This window comes from Xenopus laevis, chromosome 5L (assembly GCF_017654675.1).
Source record: "Xenopus laevis strain J_2021 chromosome 5L, Xenopus_laevis_v10.1, whole genome shotgun sequence".
Taxonomy (NCBI): Eukaryota; Metazoa; Chordata; class Amphibia; order Anura; family Pipidae; genus Xenopus; species Xenopus laevis.
The window spans coordinates 165,000,442-165,025,685 of record NC_054379.1 but is presented as its reverse complement, the minus strand read 5'-3'; the positions used below and the strand labels follow the sequence as shown (position 1 = coordinate 165,025,685).

General features: G+C 42.9%; 1 protein-coding gene across 3 annotated transcripts in view; it reads right to left on the bottom strand.

The window, feature by feature from the left end:
- The window catches only part of efr3b.L (EFR3 homolog B L homeolog), a 101,512-nt gene that overhangs the window by 17,347 nt on the left and 58,921 nt on the right, over positions 1–25,244 (bottom strand). For 2 of the 3 annotated variants that reach the window (XM_018264120.2, XM_041563616.1), the window contains exons 2-4: positions 22,666–22,742; positions 21,789–21,916; positions 8,599–8,749 (exon numbers count right to left, since the gene is read on the bottom strand). In XM_018264120.2, the coding sequence (XP_018119609.2) occupies positions 8,599–8,749; positions 21,789–21,916; positions 22,666–22,742 (356 nt within the window). Of the gene's footprint in view, positions 1–8,598; positions 8,750–13,513; positions 13,762–21,788; positions 21,917–22,665; positions 22,743–25,244 lie in introns of those variants that run through there. The other variant, XM_041563617.1, reaches the window with a different exon arrangement.

Here is a 25,244-nt window from a genome sequence, read left to right as displayed (position 1 = left end):
CCCAACCCCAGCCACTTCCCAAAATCCTAGCGTCTTTTCAGGCCCATGAATTGTACCTTTTCTGTCTCTAGGTCCCCCTTTGCCACTGGGCCCTGATAGCAAGTAAATTCTAAGACTACATTTACTTTTCAAGCATTACTTACAATACGTAGACTACACATACTCTATATAGATTAAGTACATGTAGTCCGGCACAGTAAGATTACAGTCTGGTACAGTCAGTAAAAAGTGGTTTAGTATAAGTAGCCACAGCTCAGCAAGTTAGTAATATGTGCACTATGTTGGTGCTCTAAAAATACATGTTAATAATAATAATAATAATAATATTTTGCAGATAGGAATTAATTATGTTGTTGTTGCACCACTGGAGGGAGCCCTGCAGCTACTAATACAACAGCCAAACACGAACCAGTGTTGTTTTAAAGCAATAGTAACATCAAAATGTTTTCAAGGGGAAGCTAATATTGGAATGAAAGGAAATTTAGGCAGGTGGCATAAAGGGCTGTTCATCAGCTTTTTACCAACTGGGTTTTCTACTGAGGTGGAGAAAGTCCAATGTGATCCCACCAGCTTCTTGAACTCAACTCCTTTTAACAAGTTTACTGAAAGGCCCAGCATCAGCCTTTAGGCAATGAACAGGGCTTGTGCTGAATATACTTTTTTCCTATTATTAATCATGAAAAATCTATAGTTTTTGTGAAGTTCCTCCTCATTTGGTCCTTGTGAGGTAGATCATTAGATTCCTGGTGTACAGATAATCCCCCTGCATAATGGGCTACTGTTATCGATAAAGCAAAACAGTTTGGACAAAGGGTGAAAGGACGGGGATCATTAGCACAGAGCTCATTATCTCAGGTCTCAGGCTCTGATACTGCCCCTTTAATTCCAAATGCAAGAGGATTGTCCAATGAGAATTGCCCCTACCACGGCATTCCCTATGTAACACATTGAGCTTAGCAAACAATATACTGTATGTCATTATCACACTGTCATGAAGTGTATAAAGAGCAGATATAATAATGTGCAGGTGAGCAAAGCTAGGGGAAAAAACACATTTACTGAATTGCGTTAACAGGCAGGATTCCCACAGAACAGAACAGGCAGGATTCCCACTGGTGGATCTTTTTGCATTTATTTATTATTTTTAGCTTTTAAAAAAATTGCTCTTTTATGTACATTACACCGATTTAATACAAAGGCTTATGCTACTTGGGTAATTAAATGCTTAAGAGAGCTGTTGGGCTCAGTGCCACATCTATATACTAGCCATGGGGCCCATACTCATTGGTGGGAATTCAATAGAACACTGGACATCTTCTCTTGGGCCATAATCCAATCTACTTTATGTTTGGGGGGCATCAACGGAGATTCGCTTCCCATGCCCTTGCTAGAGTCTTCTTTTGCAGCTGTCATGATCCCAGTGTAGGGGATCAGAGGAATCCTTCCCTTGTTTTTCTGTCTGTGACATCATTCAGCCCAGTTAAAGACTGGAGAGCCACCTGATTGGCTGGGAGCCCCAGTGCATCCTTGGGAGAGAGGGAGAGTCTTTGGAGCCATTTGTACAGGGTCTCCATCAGAGCTTAACAGGGGTTGTATAATGCAAGATGCAGTTTGTGTGAGACTGTCCAGTGTAGAGAAGCTGCTACATCTCTCTAGAACAGGGGAGCCCAAAAGGTAGATCGGGATCTACCAGTAGACCTTTAGCTGATGATCAGTAGATCTCAAGACTCTGTCAACAAACAGCTTGTCTAAATCACCCTCCTATTTCATGTTTTTTATTCAGATATTTATTATGTAAGGTTGCATAATAAATAGTTGTACTTACGTAATATTTTCCATGGAACAGAATGCTAACAATGCTTTTATAGATGTAGCTCATAATGGTATAAGATCACTTAAAGTAGACCTCACATTAGTAAAGTATGGGCACTCCTGCTCTAGAAGTACAGAGAGAGCCCACCCTGTTCCCTGACAAGCTGCTAGAGACTCAGGAGGTGAAAGGTGCCACTAATGAGATTGATCCTACTGCAGAGCTGCCTGTAATCTCCAGTGTGACTGCCTCTGAGAGCACCCCGGTGAGTGAGCCACCCAAGGGAGGATACTGGCAAGGATACAAGTGTGGGGCCCCAATATGAGGACAGGTCTTGTGCATTTACCTGCTACGTGGGAATGGCTGCTAAGTTCCAAAGGGAGAGGAACTTTGGGGAAAGGTAGCACTACCTGGGGAAGGGACATTCCATTCGAACTGAATTGTGTGGTCATTAACCCCTTCCAGAGGATTGGGACTTTGATAATAAAAAGGACTGTGTTGGAGAGTCAGGTACCTAATAGTGAGTTAGTTCCCATGTGTCCCCAGTGCAGGAGTGCATTGTGTATTAGTTTGCCCAAGTTTTTCACTACTGTTTCATATAAAGTTTATGTTTGTTTCATTTGCAAACTGTGTGTTTATTTTTCCTAGTGGAAATTCCCTGAGGTGTGCTCCTCAGTGTTCCCTAGGTGGAGGCACTGCGCTGTAAATCACAATTCCCAGTACTTTTCATACGCAAAAGGGACTCAGGGCCCCTGGATTGCCAACGGTTAATTGCGATTTAAAGAGACAGTAACCAAATTAGGGATACAACAGTAAATAGTTGAAATTGAGTTGAAGTTAATGTGTTTTTTTTACATAATAAAGCTGTATTTAGGATTGATATGCCAAAGACTGAATAAATCATAGTGTAGATTCTGATCTTTGGGCTACTGGGCATTGCCCGACTTTCTCCCAACCTTTCTGCTTTCAAGAAATCTCTTAAAACTCATTTCTTTTCGAGAAGCCTCCCCTCACTCTGCTTAACTACCAAACGCAACACCACATACAGTACCACATTTCTCACCCACTTAATTCGATCTTGCCCACTCCCACACCTTGTGTATTACTCCCTTCCCTTTAGAGTGTAAGCTCTTTCTGTACAGGGCCTTCCTCACCTTTTGTACCGGTATTGATTGTGATGTATGTAACTCCATGTGTTCTATGTATAGAATTCATGTGATTTAGTTGTATAATCACATTTACTTTACAGTGCTACGCAATATGTTGGCGCTATATAAATACATGTTAATAATAATAATAATTGCCACCATATGTGGTACATGGTCCCTTTGTGGCCACAACCTCTAAATCATCTACAGTGCGCCCAAGGTTTTAATTGTGCAATATGGGCGGGAACTAAATACCACCTAATTAAAACTTTATAATTAGTTTCCATCATTGAAACATTCCTAAAGGATCTCCTCCCATTGGTCCATACAGATTCCTAGTCTTCAAGACTTACTTGCCCCATCTCTCTCTGCCATGCTCTGACATAGGGTATTAGCTGGCAGTCAGTTATTTAAAAAAAATATGTCTATAATGGATAGAGATCTTTTCTGGGCTTTAGAAGCTTTGCAATTGATGTGATATATTTTCCTAATTTCCTGCCCACTTCCCAGAAGCCACTCCCCTTCTGTCATACAGTATATAGCTCAAAACTGAATATATTCCATAATTCATTTTTCATAATAATATATATATAATTACGTGTTCTTGCCTGACATGGAGCACCGGCCGTAACTAACTAAACTAGAAATGATCCAGGAAGCAGCATCTGATTGAACCAGCAAATAAAGATCCATCAAATATTAATTTCACCCAGTAGTGACACCCAATTGAGCTGCACCCTTCTGCGACAGTACATGCCCCCCGCCCACGGGATCTCACATAGGAAGTGTTTCCCGGCAGCCATATCTCTGTTACCTGCGTTGCCAGGTGAGCTCCAGACTAATGTATCCGGGGATGTCGCTTTGTTATCCAACACTCTGGACTTGCACAGAGTAACGATGGGTAATAATTAATGTTTAATTAACTGAGCTTTACTACTCTCCCCCGGGGTGGGCAGGAAAACAAGAAGCTATAATATATGATCAGAGGTATTGGGTGCAATGTCTGCTATAAATCAGATTGCTTTGGGGTGGGGGTGATGTTGGGCAGCAAGGAGATTAATGGTTCCCTCTGTGTTAGTTAAAGAGATATGGACTTTAACCTTAGCTTTGCTGGGCAAACTTTGTAGCCGGGGTGGTGGAACAGTGGGCAAGACAGGGGGAGGCATATTTATTAAAGGTTGAATTCCGAATTCATGTAATTTTTTTTTAAACTCCGTTAAATTCGAATATACTCGAAATTCTATAAAATCGAATATCTAATCAAAAATCTAATTTTACAGACTCGCTAAATCAAATTCAACTAAACTCTATTCAAGTTTTTTCTCCTGACAAAACTGTCGGTAAAGCTACTTACATGTCCCTGGACTTCTCCCATTGACATCTCCCCATACATGAACTCGGCAGGTTTTAGGTGGCGAATAGTCGAGTTCAAGTTCTTAAAGCGCCACAGCATGATAAATCTTGACATCTGAATTCGAATTAAAACTCGAATCGAGTTTGGATAATTCACAATTCGATTTTGAGAGTTTTTTTAAAAAAATTTCATTTTCAATTCAACCCTTTATAAATCTGCCCCTTAAGGTACAACTTACCTGCACCGCCAATAGATTTTTTCCCATAAATGTCAGGGGGGGCGTTCTGATTGCACAAAAATACATTGTAGGCAAAATGCCCTGAAATCACTATTTTTAACACTAATTCTAAGCATCTTTTCAGTTGCCCTTAATTGTTTCTTTTTAATAGCTATTGAATTATTTGCCTTGTTCTTCTTCTTCTAACACTTTATGGCTTTCAAATGGGGGTCACTGACCCCATCTAAAAGACAAATGGCTCTGTAAGGCTACAAATGTATTGTTATTGTTACTTTTTATTACTTGTCTTTCCATTCAGGCCTCTCCTATTCATATCCCAGTCTCTTATTCAAATCAGTGCATGGCTGCTAGGGAAATTTGGACCCCAGCAACCAATATGCTGAAGCTGCATTGTATAAAGACAATAATTATCTATTTGCTGTCAGGTCCCAATTCCCCCAGAGCCACATAAGGGACTCACAGGCAGAACAAAAGGGAAGATTCTGTGTATAATCTCGCAATTTCTCATTTAGCCGCATTCAGCACGACGCATGAATCAGAGGTGCATGAGTCACGCTGCAACGGATTTCAATCTGCCGAACACTGACTCAGATTAATGTGTTAATGGGAGACAAGCCGTGCAATGAAAAATTAATAAGAAAAACCGTAACTCCAGCTCTCATCTGCTTTAATTATATCTATGTTTTTCCCCTCAAGAAAGAGGATAATTAGCAGCTTTAATTATTGCCGAGCCCAAGTAGGAGAAGCGCTGGTAGCAAAGTCCCCAAAGACTTGCTGTCATTTCCCTCTTCTGTACAGAGAAAAACTCTGATTTCTACTCACTCTCTACTTTCTGGGGGTAAAAGGCTACAGCCAGTGGAGGGATATTCATTTTTTTAAATGGTAGTTCCCCTTTAATATTTATAGAGGTTTCTAATTCACAGAAATTTACTGTTAGGGGTGGTTTACATTTAAGTTAACTTTTACTATGTTATAGAATGGCCAATTCTAAGCAACATTTCAATTGGTCTTTATGATTTTTTTTTTTGGTATAATTTATTAATTATTTGCTTTCTTTTTCTGACTCTTTCCGGCTTTCAAATGGGGGGTCACTAGGGTTTCCACCTGTTCGGTTTTGACCTGGACAGCCCGGTAATTTGAAGGGCTGCTCTGGTCAAAACTGCCTGTCTGGTTTTCCAAAATAGCATATATTCCAGTCTCTTATTCGAATCAGTGCCTGGTTGCTAGGGTAATTTGGACCCTAGCAACCAGATTGTTGAAATCGCAAACTGGAGAGCTGCTGAATAAAAAGCTAAATACCTCAAAAACCACAAATAATAAAAACTGAAAACCAATTGCAACTTGTCTCAGAATATCACATTCTACCTCATACTAACAGTTAACTTAAAGGTAAACCACCCATTTATAGCAGATATAGTGGCTACTTTATGTTTGGGGGCATCAACGGAGATTCGCTTCCCATGCCCTTGCTAGAGTCTGCTTTGCAGCTGTCATGATCCCAGTGTAGGGGATCAGAGGAATCCTTCCCCTGTTTTTCTGTCTGTGACATCATTCAGCCCAGTTACAGACTGGAGAGCCACCTGATTGGCTGGGAGCCCCAGTGCATCCTTGGGAGAGAGGGAGTGTCTTTGGAGCCATTTGTACAGGGTCTCCATCAGAGCTTAACAGGGGTTGTATAATGCAAGATGCAGTTTGTGTGAGATACAAGTACAGAGAGAGCCACTCCTGTTTCCTTTTCCAAATTAGGAAAACCAGGCAGGATTCTCTAAGATTGACACGGTGAATGGCCAATCGCCTGTGTCTTAGCCCTGCCCCCAATGTCATGGTCCGCCCCCCTCTGCATCTGGGCCCTGCCCCTTATGCATCACAGCCCACCCCCTCCACGTCACAGCCCCACCCCCTGCCTGGTCTGGCTAAAAGGTGGCAGCCCTAGGGGTCACTGACCCCATTTAAATGACAAATGTTCTGTAAGGCTACACCTTTATTGTCATTGCTACTTTATGTTACTCATCTTTCTATTCAGGCCTCTCCTATTCATATTCCAGTCTCTTATACAAATCAGTGCATGGTTGCTAGGGGAATTTGGACCCTAGCAACCCAATTGTTGAAACTGCAAACTGGAGAGCTGCTGAATAAAAAGCTAAATAACTCAAAAACCACAATTGAAAACCAATTGCAACTTGTCTCAGAATATCTACATCATACTAACAGTTAACTTAAAGGTGAACAACCCATTTAAAGCAGAGACAGTGGGGCTTATTTACTAGCACTGAGCAACTCTGCTGTCCCAGTATAAATAAATAAGCCCCAGTGTAGGGACAGAGGTTTTGCTTATGATTATAATACTAAGCAGAGCAAAGTGAATTCTAGGGAAAGAAGCCCCATATACCTGACTATTTTAAATAATTCATTTTTATTTTTATTCCCAGAGAATAAAGGGCAAGTAGAGAATAAACGCCTCTCTATCGTATTTAATCAATGATCAGTGCAACATCTCAGGGATACCATGGACCCTCTGAATGGAGCACAGGCTCATCGCTGAGTTCTGACAATCACAGGGCCTCAATCAAAGCCTGGGAACAAGCCTATGAGGAATATCCCCTCCAGGGGTCAGAGAGAAAGGGCAACAGGAAAGATACAGAATGGAGTGTTGCATTGATCTCCTGCAGAGCTTGTTTTCAGATAAGTGACAATGGAACAGACAAAGAAAACGAATACCACAGCCATCGTAACGGCAGATACAGAACAGAAACAGCCTGGCACAAATAGCAGCAAACTACAAGTCCCATAATCCAGTTTGGGGTTGGTATTTACTTTCGCAATTAAAGGGGTGGTTAACTTATAGAATGGCCAATTCTAAGCAACTTTTTGATCTTCATTATTTATTTTTTATAGTCTTTAATTATTTGCTTTCTTTTTTCTGACTCTTTCCAGCTTTCAAATGGGGGGTCACTGACCCCATCTAAAAAAACAAACGCTCTGTAAAGCTGCACATTTATTGTTATTGCTACTTTTTATTATTCGTTCTTCTATTCAGGCCTCTCCTATTCATATACCAATCTCTTATTCAAATCAGTGCATGGTTGCTAGGGTAACTTGAGCTCTAGCAACCAGATTGCTGAAATTGCAAACTGCAGAGCTGCTGAATAAAGAGCTAAATAACTCAAAAACAATTAAAAATGAAGACAAATTGCAAATTGTCGCAGAATATTACTTCATACTAAAAGTTAATTTAAAAGTGAACATCCTCTTTAAGTTACTAGATGCCAGGGATGCTACGAAAAATCCTCCCAACATTTTGGAAATAAAAAGGGGGGGGAGATTTTGACCACTCCCATTTTTGTAGCCACGCCCCCAATTACCATGTTAATTTTACAAAATTTGGCAGTTTTGCTGATGAAGGTGAATTGCCCTTTAAACTGAGTCTAACTTCTCCCAAGGGACCTGTTATCTTATATTGTTGCAATTACTTATTTCTTTACCTTGATTGCTTATCTAGATACATTTGAATTGTTACAAATGTATCTTATCTTCTGTTGCAGCTGTTCTGGACTCTCTGCCAAAAGCCAATTAAGTTAGAAACTTTGTTTCTTTTTCTGGCTGTTCAGTGAAGAGAAAAACGGGTCTTTCCAGTACAGAGGGACTGCAGGTTGAGCTGTCAACAGAGGGACTGTCCCTCTAAAAACAGGACAGTTGGGAGGTAGTCCCATACTACATAGTCACAGTACCCTTCCCCTAGAGGGCCTGGGTTATTAGCCAGCAGAGGAGTGGGCCCTGTCAACTAAGTAGAACGGGACTTCAATTTAATTAATGTTTTTATCCAAATAGGAGACCCCTGACAGACCCCAGCCATGCCTCATTTGGTCCAAAATGAATAGTTTTAATTGGGAAATGGCCATCCTGTATTTCAGAGCTTTGCGGATAACAAGTCTTATATCTACAGAAAAAGTGGCATTATTAACCCTCCCAGAAAGCAGTGACGGCTTTTGTCCAGCCAAATTGGTGGCTTCCCCCTGGAAGTCTGGCTCTGTCACCCCCATCCACTTACTGAGTTTGTCCCCAAGATCTGGAGATTTGGCTTTTCCGATTCCAAGAGCTTGGCCACCATCTTCAGAAAGCTTTCCACAAAAAGGTTGATGCTCTGGCAGTGACAGGCCATGAGAAGCTGGTCCAGGGCTTCCATAGCAATGCAGACATAGCTGGAAGACATACAGATGGAGACACATTATGCTTAACATACACAGTAAAGAGCCAAAGAGCTGTCATCTGCAACTCCCAGCATTTGCCTTGCTGGGGAGGATGGCAGATCTGGTCACGAGACTCTCTTTCTAGGCTACTGGGACAGAGACTTGGTCTTACAGCCAAGCAGATGGCTCTGCACTCAAGGCCAGGGTACTAGTGACCAAGACTAGCTTGAGAACAGAATACAGCCAAATCACAGGGGCTCCCAGGGCAATCTGTATACACAGACATTTATTCTCATTCACTTGGATGGGGAGGATGGCAGATCTGGACATGGTGCAAGTTATGAGACTGTCTGTCTAGCAAACTGGGAATAAAAAACTGCTCTTACAGCCAAGCAGATGGCTCTACCCTCAAGGCCAGGGTACTAGTGACCAAGGCTAGCTTGAGAACAGAATCCATCCAAATCACTAGGGCTCCCAGGGCAATCTGTATACACAGAAATGTATTCTCATTCACTTGGATGGAGAGGATGGCAGATCTGGACATGGTTCAAGTCATGAGACTGTCTGTCTAGGCTACTGGGAAAAAGAACTGCTCTTACAGCCAAGCAGATGGATCTACTCTCAAGGCCAGGGTACTAGTGACCAAGGCTAGCTTGAGAACAGAATCCAGCCAAGTCAGGGGGCTCCCAGGGGAATCTTCATACACAGATTTTTTTTCTATGTCACTTGGATGGGGAGGATGGCAGACCTGGACATGGTGCAAGTCATGAGACCGTCTGTCTAGTATACTGGGAAAAATAACTGATCTTACAGCCAAGCAGGTGGCTCTGCCCTCCAGGGTACTAGTGACCAAGACTAGCTTGAAAACAGAATCCAACCAAGTCAGGGGGCTCCTGGGGGAATCTACATACACTTGGGAGGCAGGTGAGGATGGCAGACCTGGACAAGGTGCAAGTCATGAGACTTCTTCTGGAACACCTGCTATACCTATTCCTATATGTGCCTCTGTTAGACGGAAGCAGCTGTGCTCCTCTATAGTCAGGGTTTAGAAATAAAACCTTTTATTCAGCTCGGTGAAACACAAAGAGCTATAAGTCATGTGCCCAGTATATCGTGGCTCAGTGCACCTGCAATGCTGATATGAGTCACAGCCAACGAGGGCATCAAGCTTTTCATGAGTCGGCAATTCATTGCAGTTTCAGCATTAAAATGATCCATACAAAACAGCATGAGCCAGGACACGGGCAAATAACTAGGGAGCTCAACGGACCTAAATACCTGGGTTTTTTTTACTGCAATCTCTTTCTACCTGACTCTGTAGCTATCCTACATTCAAGCTGATTCTGCAGAGATATCCCTGTTCTTCTACAAACTTCCATCGAGTTTAGATGATAATAGACTGGTGTGTAAGACACACGTCTTTACACGTAGCCTTTACTTCCCCTTGGCAGTTTAGAGTGCCTGACATGCACATAGAGTAACTGCAGGTTTCTGGGTAAATAGTATGGACGCAGTGCTACTAACAGCTCAGGTATCTTTATACCCCATTCGCTTCTGCAGCTGCACCAGTAATATACAATTTATATCCTCTTAGTACATCCCATCTGATCCTTTCTCCACTGCTACATCCTCTGTGGCCTATTAAACTAGTCTCCTCCATCTGCTGCTCTTGTTGTTGATCTTCTCTTCAAAAATACAGAATTTACTCCATGTTCCTGTTGTCAACAGTCGTGATATAAGACACTTGCCTACACACCCACTTGCCATTTGTCAGATACGTACGTTCGCCTTACAACATATAATAGTAGTTTCCTGCTTCTCTCATGATACGTTGTTACTAAGAAGACACCTACCTACCTAGACCCAAACTTTCCATTTGCCAGATCACTTCTCCAGGTAATATGTTCAGTAGTAACTCCAGTAGTAACTCCTACCTCACTTCTGAGACGTTGTTACTTTGGTTAAATATTCCTCCTACCTCCACACCCACATCCCTTATGCTAAGGTGATCTCTGGTAAACAGACAATAGTAGCTTCTCGCTTCTCTCCTGATAATATTTTTACTAAGAAAACACCTACCTACCTACACACCCACGTCTCTTTTAAAATGAGTTCTCCCAGGGTGATCTACATTACAGTAACGTGTCTCTCCTGAGTTCTCCTGGGCAACCTACAGTATAAATGTATAGTTGTATATTCCTTCTTTTTGTTGTATGAAGAGGACATCTACCGACATTCATATCCACTTCCGTTCCTTTCAGTATTGCACAAGGGGACCTATCTACCTATACACCCACCTCCCTCTACATATAAAGTATGAGTCAGTCCTGCTACACCCAATCTACTGATATAAGGAAGCCATCAACCTATAGGCATCTACAGTAGAACCCCCATTTTACGTTTTTCAAGGGAACCAGAAAAAAAATGGTGTAAAATCCAGGAAAATGTAAAATCAGGGAAATGTATTATGCATAATATACATTATATATATATATATATATATATATATATATATATATATATATATATATATATATATATATATATATATATATATATATATATATAACAAACAAGGGAAAGTTGTGCTCACCACTAGTTTTTAAAAACATTTGTTTAAAGGGTAAGGCATTTTTCAGTAGCAGTAGCACAAAATGTCTCTGTCTTAAATATATTGATAATGGGTTGAGTGCAGAGGAATCTTGTATTTGTCTTTATGTATTTTGTGGTCACACCCTCATTGCACCCCCGCCTAATGGTTTTAAAAACTAGTGGTGAGCACAACTTTCCCTTGTTTGTTATAGTTTATACAGGAGCAGTGACCAGCTCCATGTTGTAGCTCCCACCCTTCCCAGCTATAGTCAGGTGATCCCACTGGTGTCTAATAAAAGGGCAGCCAAGTTTGGGAGTTTTACTTTGAAAGCAGCAAGTAAGTTGCAGTAAAACGTATTCGTCCCTTTTATAAAATGTATAATTAAACCATAGAATTCTTAATGAATCAGATGAAAATTGAGCATAGGACTGGCCAGATATGGGATGACTTTGACGTAGTTGTTCAGCTTAAATATATTGCAATATATGGACAAACAATCCCTGTGTTGTTTAAAGGGTAAGGCATTTTTCAGTAGCAGTAGCACAAAATGTCGCTGTCTTAAATATATTGATAATGGGTTGAGTGCAGAGGAATCTTGTATTTGTCTATATATATATATATATATATATATATATATATATATATATATATATATATATATATATATATATATGTATATATATATGTATATATATATATATATATATATATGTATATATATATATATATATATATATATATATATATATATATATATATATATATATATATATATATATATATATATATAAAACAACAAGGTAAAATTAGGGAAAACTTTAAAGCAGGGGATGTGAGGTTTCACTGAATTCTCTAAGGATTGCTCTATAGTAACATGTACAGTAGTAGCTTCCAGCTCCCTTTCTCATATACAGTTTCCCTGGAATAAGAGACTCTTTTAGTTATATATCCTCTTGCCTCATGTCTTGTCTGAAATTTCACTACAGGTCCTGGGATCATTGCAGGTCATACATTCCTGGCCTGACAAGACATGATGTCTGTTGATAGTAAAGTTTAAAAGCTAAATACAGTTATTATTTAGGCTAACTTCCCCTTTAAACAACATTTAAACAACACAGAAACCTAAAACCACGTGGTGAGTTCACCGTGAGGCAAAGTTCCCCTTTAATACACCCTTCAGTTGTTGAACTGTTGGGCCCATGATTTTAGGGCCCATGATCTTAGCTAGAAGAAAGATCCACACTCTTAGACTAAAGTAGGTCCACAATCTTAGCCAGAAGTAGGGCCCATGCTTTTAGCCTGAAGTAGGGCCCATGCTCTTAGCCTGCAGTAGGGCCCATGATCTTAGCTAGTAGAAGAGCTCTTAGCCTGAAATAGGGCCCACACTCACAGCCAGAAGTAGGGCTCATGCTCTTAGCCTGAAGTAGGTCTTGTGTTCTTAGCCTTAAGTAGGCCGCACTCTTTGCCAAAAAAAGGGCCCATGCTCTTCGCCTGAAGTAGGGTCCACGCTCTTAGCCTGAAGTAGGGCCGCACCCTTGGCCAAAAAAGGGCCCACACTCTTAGCCAGAAGTAGGACCCACACTCTTAGCCTCAAGTAGGGTCACTCTTAGCCAGAAGTAGGACCCACACTCTTAGCCTCAAGTAGGGTCGCACTCTTAGCCAGAAAAAGGGCCCACCCTCTTAGCCTTAAGTAGGGCCCATGATCTTAGCTAGAAGAAAGGCCCACACTCTTAGCCAGAAGTAGGGCCCATGCTCTTAGCTAGTAGAAGGGCCCAAGCTCTTAGCCTGAAATAGAGCCCATGCTCAGCCAGTAGTTGGGCCCATGGTCTTAGCCTCAAGTAGGGCCCATGCTCTAAGCCTGAAATAGAGCCCACGCTCAGCCAGTAGTAGGGCCCATGATCTTAGTTAGAAGAAAGGCCCATGCTCTTAGCCAGAAGTAGGGCTTATGCTCCTCAGGCAGATTTAATCTGATTTCAAGGTAAAATGAAGCCATTTTTAAAAGACAAAAAGTGAATGAATAAATTGGTCCGAGTTAATCCATCAGGCCCTGCAGGAACAGCAGAATGAGCTGCAATGCAGGAATCCTGCCAAGTAGCAGACGGTGGGAATGTAGTACAGAGTAACCTTCCTCTGCGTCCTTATCAGCCTGCATGAGGGACAATGGTGCTCTATATAACATGTACCTGCACCCGCAAGTCATCTTCCTAATCCCGTCCTCTCTGTTGGGCCCCGAGCAAGAAAAGGATCCGTTCTGTCAGCAGCAAGCGATGAGCATCAGCTTCTTCCCTGAGTAATGGATGCAAATGCCTGAGTAAGGGGATCAGCTCTTTCCTTATCACTGGGCTGTGCTCCGGCGAGGAACAGATGTGCCCACTGAGCATCTCATTCTGGGACGAATAAAGCAGCCACCTAATCCGGAATCCTGAGAGCATAAGCCCTGCAAATGGGTTGCACATCTGACACTGCCATGCACTGGATATTGCGGCTTTAGAAGAGGCTGAAAAGACCTAACGCACCAGAAATTAGATTTGGATAAAGTTGTCCTTTAAAGCATATGTGTGTGGGGGGGAGGGGTCCAAAACCTCAGAGGGTTCCTAGAGATATATTTAAAGGTGCATTATATCTGCATTCTCCCTTTCAATCATTAATATGATTAATTCAATTAAACTCTGTTAACCCCTTAAAGGTGTCATTGACTCTGTTTGCAGTTTCAGCCTTGCACAAGCTGTCATTGACTGAAGCTGGGGACGTGCAGGTGACCTTGAGGGTAACAAGGTGTGTTTTCATTTAATCGGTGGCTTCAGCAGGTAGTTTGGCAATGTTATAATTAAAATATTCTATACATGTATTCAAATGGTTCCATATAGCCTAAATGAGAATTTACCCTGTTCTGTGTAATACACAGATCCTGATTTTGCTCGTACATTGCACAGAAACATACCACATAAATGCCAGCGGACAGACATATCATAAAGCTGTCCCAGCGTAGATATTCCCCTATTGATATACGGATGTTATTTGTTATTCCCCTGCATTAAGCACAATTCAGCAGGAACAGCCCCTAAGTTTGCTCATAGTCTGTACAGAGAGATTCCATAAAACTATGGCAGCATAGGTATTCCCTGTACTAAGCACAATTCAGCAGGAACAGTCCCTAAGTTTGCTCATAGTCTGTACAGAGAGATCCCATAAAACTATGGCAGCATAGGTATTCCCTGTACTAAGCACAATTCAGCAGGAACAGCCCCTAAGTTTGCTCATAGTCTGTACAGAGATATCCCATAAAACTATGGCAGCATAGATATTCCCCTGTACTAAGCACAATTCAGCAGGAAAAGCCCCTAAGTTTGCTCATAGTCTGTACAGGGAGATCCCATAAAACTATGGCAGCATAGGTATTCCCTGTACTAAGCACAATTCAGCAGGAACAGCCCCTAAGTTTGCTCATAGTCTGTACAGAGAGATCCCATAAAACCATGGCAGCATAGGTATTCCCTGTACTAAGCACAATTCAGCAGGAACAGCCCCTAAGTTTGCTCATAGTCTGTACAGAGAGATCCCATAAAACTATGGCAGCATAGGTATTCCCCTGTACTAAGCACAATTCAGCAGGAACAGCCCCTAAGTTTGCTCATAGTCTGTACAGAGAGATCCCATAAAACTATGGCAGCATAGGTATTCCCTGTACTAAGCACAATTCAGCAGGAACAGCCCCTAAGTTTGCTCATAGTCTGTACAGAGAGATCCCATAAAACTATGGCAGCATAGGTATTCCCTGTACTAAGCACAATTCAGCAGGAACAGCCCCTAAGTTTGCTCATAGTCTGTACAGAGAGATCCCATAAAACTATGGCAGCATAGGTATTCCCCTGTACTAAGCACAATTCAGCAGGAACAGCCCCTAAGTTTGCTCATAGTCTGTACAGAGATATCCCATAAAACTATGGCAGCATAGGTATCCCCTGTACTAAGCACAATTCAGCAGGAACAGTCCCCTAAGTTTGCTCATAGTCTGTACAGAGATATCCCATGGCATACAGGAACACTCCATTACTTATATTTTCTTATGTTTATCCTTTTGTACAGTTTCCCTGCAAGCAGCATCCTCCGATCAAGATCTAAAATTGATGGACAGCCTGGTACAATAATGGTTCCCTATACAGTACAGTTGTGGATCACAGTATTGCAGTCAGTGTAGCTTTGTAGCATTTACTGCATGTTACAATGTACTAACTTGTCAATTACATTGCTACTTTCCAATATATCTGTATGTTTATACTTAAACTTCAATAAGAACATTTGAAAAAGAAAAAGTCAATGCATACACAGGAGCAGTTTAAGGTTGGGCAGAGGGATACTGTATATAAGTAAATATAAAATATAACCTTGTGTGCAACACTGGGTCGGGATCTTGCTGCTACATTAGTACAAGGACGGGCACGTGAGGTTGACATTAGTGGGGATAATGGGCCTTGGGCAACATGACCTACATAAGGCACAATTATTCCTACTTTCTAGTCCACACTGGTAACATACAATTATTTTTTTTGCCATACAGAGTTGAACCTCTAAAACAGATTTCGTTCAGTCTGTCCTACTCTGCAAGGTGCTTAGTTTTACAGTGTGGTACTGCGGGGGTTAAATAACATACTGCAGCAGGTAAGGAAGCAAATCCTCATCTCTGTCCCTGATTGGTCTGTCTGTGCTATTATTATTCTTGCCACTATTATAATGGGTGAAGGATAATGGGCCTAGCAGTCTTTTCTGTATGAGCGTAAACTTTTTATTGTATTTTTGTATTATAGCAGGTGCCTACAACCCCTTCCTTCCCATTAACTGTTTCATTTCAGCCACCAGGTAGTGCCCCAAAGCTGCTAGATGCTCGAAGCCAATGTTTTTGTAGTCTGTTCAATTGCACAAAAGAATATCATGTATGTAGCGTAAGATATAGACAGTTGAACAAGATGAAGACGGTAGAAAAGATAAGGACAGCAGGACAAGATGGTGACAGTAAGAAAAGATGGAGACAGTAGGGTAGATAAGGACAGTAGGACAATATGGAGACAGTAGGCAAGATAGGGACAGTAGGACAAGATGGAGACAGTAGGACAAGATAGTGACAGTAAGAAAAGATGGAGACAGAAGGGCAAGATGGAGACAGTAGGGCAAGTTGGAGACAGTAGGGAAGATAGGGATAGTAGGACAATATGGAGACAGTAGGGAAGATAAGGACAGTAGGACAATATGGAGACAGTAGGACAAGGTGGTGACAGTAAGAAAAGATGGAGACAGTAGGACAAGGTGGTGACAGTAAGAAAAGATGGAGACAGTAGGGAAGATAGGGACAGTAAGACAAGATGGAGACTGTAGGACAAGATGGTGACAGTAAGAAAAGATGGAGACAGTAGGACAAGGTGGTGACAGTAAGAAAAGATGGAGACAGTAGGGCAAGATGGAGACAGTAGGGCAAGTTGGAGACAGTAGGTAAGATAGGGACAGTAGGACAAGATGGAGACTGTAGGACAAGATGTTGACAGTAAGAAAAGATGGAGACAGTAGGACAAGGTGGTGACAGTAAGAAAAGATGGAGACAGTAGAGAAGATAGGGACAGTAAGACAAGATGGAGACTGTAGGACAAGATGGTGACAGTAAGAAAAGATGGAGACAGTAGGACAAGGTGGTGACAGTAAGAAAAGATGGAGACAGTAGAGAAGATAGGGACAGTAGGACAATATGGGGACAATAGGTAAGATAGGGACAGTAGGACAAGATGGAGACAGCAGGGGAGATAGGGACAGTAGGACAAGATGGAGACAGTAGGACAAGATGGTGATAGTAAGAAAAGATGGAGACAGTAGGGCAAGATGGAGACAATAGGGCAAGTTGGAGACAGTAGGGAAGACAGGGACAGTAGGACAATATGGAGACATAATGGAATATAGGGACAGCAGGACAAGATGGAGACAGTAGGGAAGATAGGGACAGTAGGACAATATGGAGACAGAAGGGAATATAGGGACAGCAGGACAAGATGGTGACAGTAAGAAAAGATGGAGACAGCAGGGCAAGATGGAGACAGTAGAGCAAGTTGGAGACAGTAGGGAAGATAGGGACAGTAGGATAATATGGAGACAGTAGGGAAGATAGGGAAAGTAGAACAAGATGCAGACAGTAGGACAAGGTGGTGACAGTAAGAAAAGATGGAGACAGTTGGGCAAGTTGGAGACAGTAGGGAATATAGGGACAGCAGGACAAGATGGAGACAGTAGGGAAGATAGGGACAGTAGGACAAGATGGAGACAGTAGGACAAGATGGAGACAGTAGGGAAGATAGGGACAGTAGGACAAGATGGAGACAGTAGGACAAGATGGTGATAGTAAGAAAAGATGGAGACAGTAGGGAAGATAAGGACAGTAGGACAATATGGAGACAGTAGGGAAGATAAGGACAGTAGGACAATATGGAGACAGTAGGGAAGATAAGGACAGAAGGACAAGATGGAGAAATGAATAGGGACAGTAGAAAAATATGGAGACAGTAGGGAAGATAGGGACTGTAGGACAAGATGGAGACAGTAGAACAAGATGGTGACAGTATGAAAAGATGGAGATAGTAGGACAATATGGAGCCCGAACGTAAAGAACACTCACCCTGGTGGTCTAGTGGGCAGCGGGGTCCACCGCCGCTCCTTCGGCGTGGACGCCCGCTGCGCTGCTCCTTCCTTTCCTGTGTCTGGTCCCCCTATGGTGCGCCTCTGGGGTTATGCGCCGGCGTGATGACGTCACACGCAACGGCACGAAATTCAAACTATTTAAAGGGACCTTTCTTTGAAAATCACTGCCCGTTGTTAGGTTCAATTTAGCTTGTTCCTGGGTGCTATCCTATTTGTATCCTGATTGATCTTCTGTGTTTTGACCCTTGCTTTACCTGACTATCCTGAACTCTCCAATCTGACCATTGCCTGCCTGTTTATTCTGACCTCTCCAAGCTGACCTTTGCCTGTCTGACTATTCTACGCTTTCCAATCCTGATTCCGGCCTGTCTGATTATTCTACCTCTTTGTGCTGGCCCGGCCTGCCTGCTCCACACTGTGTTGTCTGGCCTGCCCTCCTGAGGTGTTCTTCAATTCCAGTATCCAGGTGAGACGATCGTGCCCCTTTGCTTGTCCAGAACCGTTAGCTTTGCTCCTCTCTCAAATAAGACCTGGCGGCATCCATTTAGTCAAGGGCTCCTCCCGAGGCGGAAGTGAGAGCAGAGTCCAGGGAGCTTAGCTTGGGTTCTGGATTTAGGGTGCCAATTCGTGACACAGTAGGGAAGATAGGGACAGTAGGACAAGATGGAGAAGATAGGGACAGTAGGACACGATGGAGACAGTAGGGAAGATAAGCACAGTAGAACAAGATGTATACCGTAAGAGAAGATGGAGACAGTAGGGAAGATGGGGACAGTAGGACAAGATGGAGACAGGAATAGGGACAGTAGAACAAGATGGAGACAGTAAGACAGGATGGAGACAGTAGGGAAGATAGGGACGGTAGGACAAGATGGAGACAGTAGGGAAGATAGGGACAGTAGAACAAGATTGAAACAGTAAGACAAGATGGAGACAAAAGGACAAGATGGCGACAGTAGGAAAAGATGGAGGCAGGAGGGAAGATAGGGACAGTAGGAAAATATGGAGACAGTAAGACAAGATGGAGACAGGAATAGGGACAGTAGAACAAGATGGAGACAGTAAGACAAGATGGAGACAGTAGAACAAGATGGCGACAGTAAGACAAGTTGGAGACAGGAATAGGGACAGTAGAACAAGATGGAGACAGTAAGACAAGATGGCGACAGTAGGGAAGATAGGGACAGTAGGACAAGATGGAGACAGGAATAGGGACAGTAGAACAAGATGGAGACAGTAGGGAAGATAGGGACAGTAGGACAAGATGGAGACAGTAAGACAAGATAGGGACAGTAGGACAAGATGGAGACAGTAAGACAAGATAGGGACAGTAGGACAAGATGGAGACAATAAGACAAGATGGAGACAGTAGGGAAGATAGGGACAGTAGGACAAGATGGAGACAGGAATAGGGACAGTACAAGAAGATGGAGACAGTAAGACAAGATGGAGACAGTAGGGAAGATAGGGACGGTAGGACAAGATGGAGACAGTAGGGAAGATAGGGACAGTAGAACAAGATTGAGACAGTAAGACAAGATGGAGACAGTCGAGAAGATAGGGACAGTAGGACAAGATGGAGACAAAAGGACAAGATGACGACAGTAGGAAAAGATGGAGGCAGGAGGGAAGATAGGGACAGTAGGAAAATATGGAGACAGTAGGGAAGATAGGGACAGTAGAACAAGATGGCGACAGTAAGACAAGATGGAGACAGGAATAGGGACAGTAGAACAAGATGGAGACAGTAAGACAAGATGGAGACAGTAGAACAAGATGGCGACAGTAAGACAAGCTGGAGACAGGATAGGGACAGTAGAACAAGATGGAGACAGTAAGACAACATGGAGACAGTAGGGAAGATAGGGACAGTAGGACAAGATGGAGACAGGAATAGGGACAGTAGGACAAGATGGAGACAGTAAGACAAGATAGGGACAGTAGGACAAGATGGAGACAGTAAGACAAGATAGGGACAGTAGGACAAGATGGAGACAATAAGACAAGATGGAGACAGTAGGGAAGATAGGGACAGTAGGACAAGATGGAGACAGGAACAGGGACAGTACAAGAAAATGGAGACAGTAAGACAAGATGGAGACAGTAGGGAAGATAGGGACAGTAGAACAAGATTGAGACAGTAAGACATGATGGAGACAGTCGAGAAGATAGGGACAGTAGGACAAGATGGAGACAAAAGGACAAGATGGCGACAGTAGGAAAAGATGGAGACAGCAGGGAAGATAGGGACAGTAGGAAAATATGGAGACAGTAGGACAAGATGGTGACAGTAAGAAAAGATGGAGACAATAAGGAAGATAGGGACAGTAGGAAAAGATGGAGAAAGTTGGACAAGATGGTGACAGTAGGGAAGATAGGGACAGTAGGGCAAGATGGTGACAGTAGGACAAGATGGAGACAGTAGGACAAGAAGGAGACAGTAGGACAAGATGGTGACAGATGGAGACAGTAGGAAAAGATGGCAACAGTAGGGAAGATAGGGACAGTAGGAAAAGATGGAGAAAGTAGGACAAGATAGTGACAGTCGGGAAGATAGGGACAGTAGTGCAAGATGGAGACAGTAGGACAAGATGGAGACAGTAGGAAAAGATGGAGACAGTAGGAAAAGATGGTGACAGTAGGGCAAGATGGCGACAGTGGGAAAAGACTGTGACAGTAGGGCAAGATGGAGACAGTAGGGAAGATAGGGACAGTAGGGCAAGATGGAGACAGTAGGACAAGGTAGAGACAGTGGCGAAGATAGGGACAGTAGGACAAGATGGAGACAGTAGGGAAGATAGGGTCAGTAGGGCAAGATGTGGACAGTAGGGCAAGATGGAGACAGTAGTACAAGATGGAGACAGTATGGAAGATAGGGTCAGTAGGGTACAAGATGAGGGCAGTAGGGCAAGATGGAGACAGCAGGACAAGATGGAGACAGTAGGATGAAAGGGTCAGTAGGGCAAGACGGGGACAGTAGGGCAAGATGGAGACAGTAGGACAAGATAGAAACAATAGGACAAGATGGAGACAGTAGGGAAGATAGAGACAGTAGGACAAGATGGAAATAGATGGACAAGATGAGGAGGTTAGAGCAAAATAAGGCCAGTAGGGCAAGATGAAGACACAGGGCAACATGGGACAGTAGAGCACGACTGGAACACTAGGGTAGGATGGCGTAGAAAAAGATTGAGACAGTAAAAAAAGATGGGGACAATAGAGGAAAATGAGGACAGCAGGGTAAGATGGAGACAGCAGAGTATGGTATGAAGGGCATGATGGAGACAGTAGGGCAAGATGGAGAAAGTAGGACAAGATGTAGACAGTAAGACAGGATGGAGACAGTAGGGCAAGATGGAGGCAATAGGGGATGAAGCAGCCTTCTCTACCCTGAAATCTTGCAGTTAATAGTTGTGGTACCACAAAGGCTGAAAGGGCAACAGGCTGGTCTGTGTCACTGTATAAATGAATGCAGGCTGTGTGCTAAGTCTCTGCCAGTAGAACGGATAATTCCATTGAGAGATCTAGGCTTTGTGTCTGGGGCCCCTGCAATAACTAATGTAATTGATGGGACAAGCTAAAAGCTTTTAAGTGTAATTATTTATCATTAGTCCCACTGCTGAGTCGCTTCACTTCTTCCCTGCGCTGACATTTTGCTAAAAAGATTAGATTATAAAGGCCACATTTATTCATTTATCTCCCCCTGCTGGGGCCTGGCAGTTAAGCGTGTTCTCAAAGTAAGTAAGGGCAAAGGATGCTCCAATTAGCGCGTTATTTACTTACCCGTAACGATGTCTGGCAACGTCCCTGCTCAGCCGCTCCGAGAGGTAGGCACCGATCCGATCCAATTTCTCTGGTGCTGAGAGAGCGTAGAACGTAAGCTTCTCCATGTTTGCCTTCACTAGACCATCCTATGAGGGAGAGATCAGCCAGGAGATGCCAATTATGTGGATGTTCACTTTTGGTATCTGGTTGTTAGGATACTGTTTATCCTAGTAACCAGGCAGGGCATAAAATGGCATGCTTGTTGCCTGGACATGTATTTCTAGAAACTATCCTGGCCTGGCATTTAAGCCACTTACAGGTTATTAAAGCCCTTCACCCTAGTCTAATGGGGCAACTATCCAACGACACTTCTGTGCACCAATATAAAGTAAAAGAAGTTGTGTATAGACCACTTGGGCCCACAAAGAGGGCCCCATTCAACCTCAGAGACTCCAGTGGGATAGCCCTGGCCTACAACACATATTAATGCTCAGATAATCTTCTTCCAGAGAGTGACGGAATACATAAAAGAAGCCAGAGGTGCTGGATAAGTACCCAGCGCCAGGCAGCTGACAGGGGGCATTACTGAGACCCCAGAGGTGTTGGTATCTCTCTTTCCCAATTCCCTGAGCTGTGATGTGATTACAGACAGGAACTGTTTATTCCAATAATAGATCAGTTGCCATGGGAGGCTTTGTTTGGGGCACCAAATTGTCATACTACAGCACCCTTTAAACTCTAGATCTGGCAGTGATGAAACGGCTGATTGTCTCATTACCCTGTGAGTTACAAGAAATATGGCAACAATACAGGTATGTAGACAAGGAATGTCCTGAGATAGAATGGGGCATTGTCCAACCTGCAGAGTTTTAGGGATTTTATAGGGAATACTTACCTCTGAATCTTCTGGAAAAATATTATCGACCAGTCTCTTGTAACGAGGCCGTAGAGCCCCACAGCAGCAACAGATCCCTGCAATAAATAGAGATGTCATTACATCAGGGATGGGCAACCTAGGGCCATAACTGCCTCCATGGGTGCAAATAGGGATGACTGCAAAGGGTTCACAACATAGTGGGGATCTGCAGAGCAACAACTAGAGGAAGCTATCAGTAGTGGATTGCAGGTGACATAGACAAAAGATGGAGACAGTAGATCAAGATGTAGACAGTAAGACAACATGGCGATAGTAGGTCAAGGTGGAAACAGTAGAGCAAGATAGAAACAGTAGGACAAGGTGGTAAAAGTATGGCAAGATGGAGACAGTAGGGCAAGATAAAGGTGAAGACAGTATGGCAAGATGGAGACTGTAGAAGAACATGGAGATAGTAGGTCAAGATGGAGATAGTAGAGCAAGATGGAGACAGTAGGACAACATGGGGATAGTAGGTCAAGGTGGAAACAGTAGAGCAAGATAGAAACAGTAGGACAAGATGGTGAAAGTATGGCAAGATGGAGACTGTAGAAGAACATGGAGATAGTAGGTCAAGATGGAGATAGTAGAGCAAGATGTAGACAGACAACATGGGGATAGTAGGTCAAGGTGGTAACAGTAGAGCAAGATAGAAACAGTAGGACAAGATGGTGAAAGTATGGCAAGATGGAGACAGTAGGTCAAGATAAAGGTGAAGACAGTATGGCAAGATGGAGACTGTAGAAGAACATGGAGATAGTAAGTCAAGATGGCGATAGTACAGCAAGATGGAGACAGTAGGACAAGATGAAGATAAAGATAGTAGGGCAGGATGGAGACAGTAAGGCAAGATGGAGACAACAGGACACGATGGGAAAGGTAGGTCAAGATGGAGACAGTAGGACAAGATGAAGATGGAGACAGTAGGGCAAAATGGAGACAGTAGAACAAGATGAAGATGGAAACAGTATAGCAAGATTGAGACAGTATGGAGGTAATGATAGGGCAGGATGGAGTCAGTAGGGCAAGATGGAAACAGAAGGATAGATGGTCAAGATGGAGAGAGTAGAGTAACATGCAGACAGTAGGACACAATGAAGAGGGAGACAGTAGGGCAAGATATAGACAGTAGGACCACATGGGAATAGTAGGTCAAGATGGTGACAGTAGGACAAGATTGAGACAGTATTGAAGTGATGATAGAGACAGTAGGGCAGGGTGGAGACAGTGGGGCAAGATAAATAAGACTACTTTGTCTCCAACCCTTGAGATGTTGCAGAACCACAACTCTCATCACCCCCAAATGCGAAAAAACTGACACTGTCTTTTATTAAAATCAGACAAACGCTATGAAGGGTAACAGTTGCCTGTGTGAGTGAATAACTAATGCACTAGTGGCAGGAGTCATGCTGAACTGCTTGCACAATTAAATACACATCCAAACTATTGGCCAGCAAGCAGCTAGCTCTAGCAGAAAGAGCCTCGTCATTCTGAACCTAATTAATTGCATGAAATTACAGCACCATAACATTCCTGTCAAGCAATTATTCTCATTAATGAAAAGGCCAAAGTCAACAGTTAATTTAGAGAAACAGCACCCTGTTTTATAAACATGTATATATGATATTCTTTATAACAGATCATTTTTCCATACTGGCACAGTTTTAAGCAGCAGTCCTGTCCTGCTTTATGGCAGCTGAGATTCTAGCTATCTGTATAACAGAACATTCTGTCCCAGTGGCTGCACAGATCCTATCTGATCCCCATTGTAAGCAGCAGTCCTGTCCTGCTTTATGGCAGCTGAGATTCTAGCTATCTGTATAACAGAACATTCTGTCCCAGTGGCTGCACAGATCCTATCTGATCCCCATTGTAAGCAGCAGTCCTGTCCTGCTTTATGGCAGCTGAGATTCTAGCTATCTGTATAACAGAACATTCTGTCCCAGTGGCTGCACAGATCCTATCTGATCCCCATTGTAAGCAGCAGTCCTGTCCTGCTTTATGGCAGCTGAGATTCTAGCTATCTGTATAACAGAGCATTGTATGCTATGCTTCTCTAGGCAGTGTTAGAGAGTGACTTTTTAGAGCATGAGCCCTTAAGGAATACATTTGGGATACTGATGGGCCCAATGAAATATTCTTACACTGACAGACAAGCCCCCACAATTGTACCAATAATTACATAGGGAAACTGAGAGCCGCTGAGTCAATTTCTCGGCAAACTCTTGGCAGATGTTCCTGTCGGTTATAAAGGCCAGGGATACAGTTTCATCTGCTGAAATTACTTCTTCTCTAGTCAATTAGATTTCTGGCTTCTTCCAAATAGAATAAAATGGATTGGAGCACCTACATTCTCTAGGGGGCAATGAGAATTATTAAAAAATAATGATTATTGCCCTTTCCCACATCTCCACACATACATATTATGTTCTGGTCACCACATCTGACTAGTTGCTATGGGTTACTAGACCTGGAGCAAATGTTGTAGCTTTTATTACATTGCCTCCCTAAGGAATCAGAAATTGCCTCATATTAATGAGCTACAGCACCGACTGCATCAT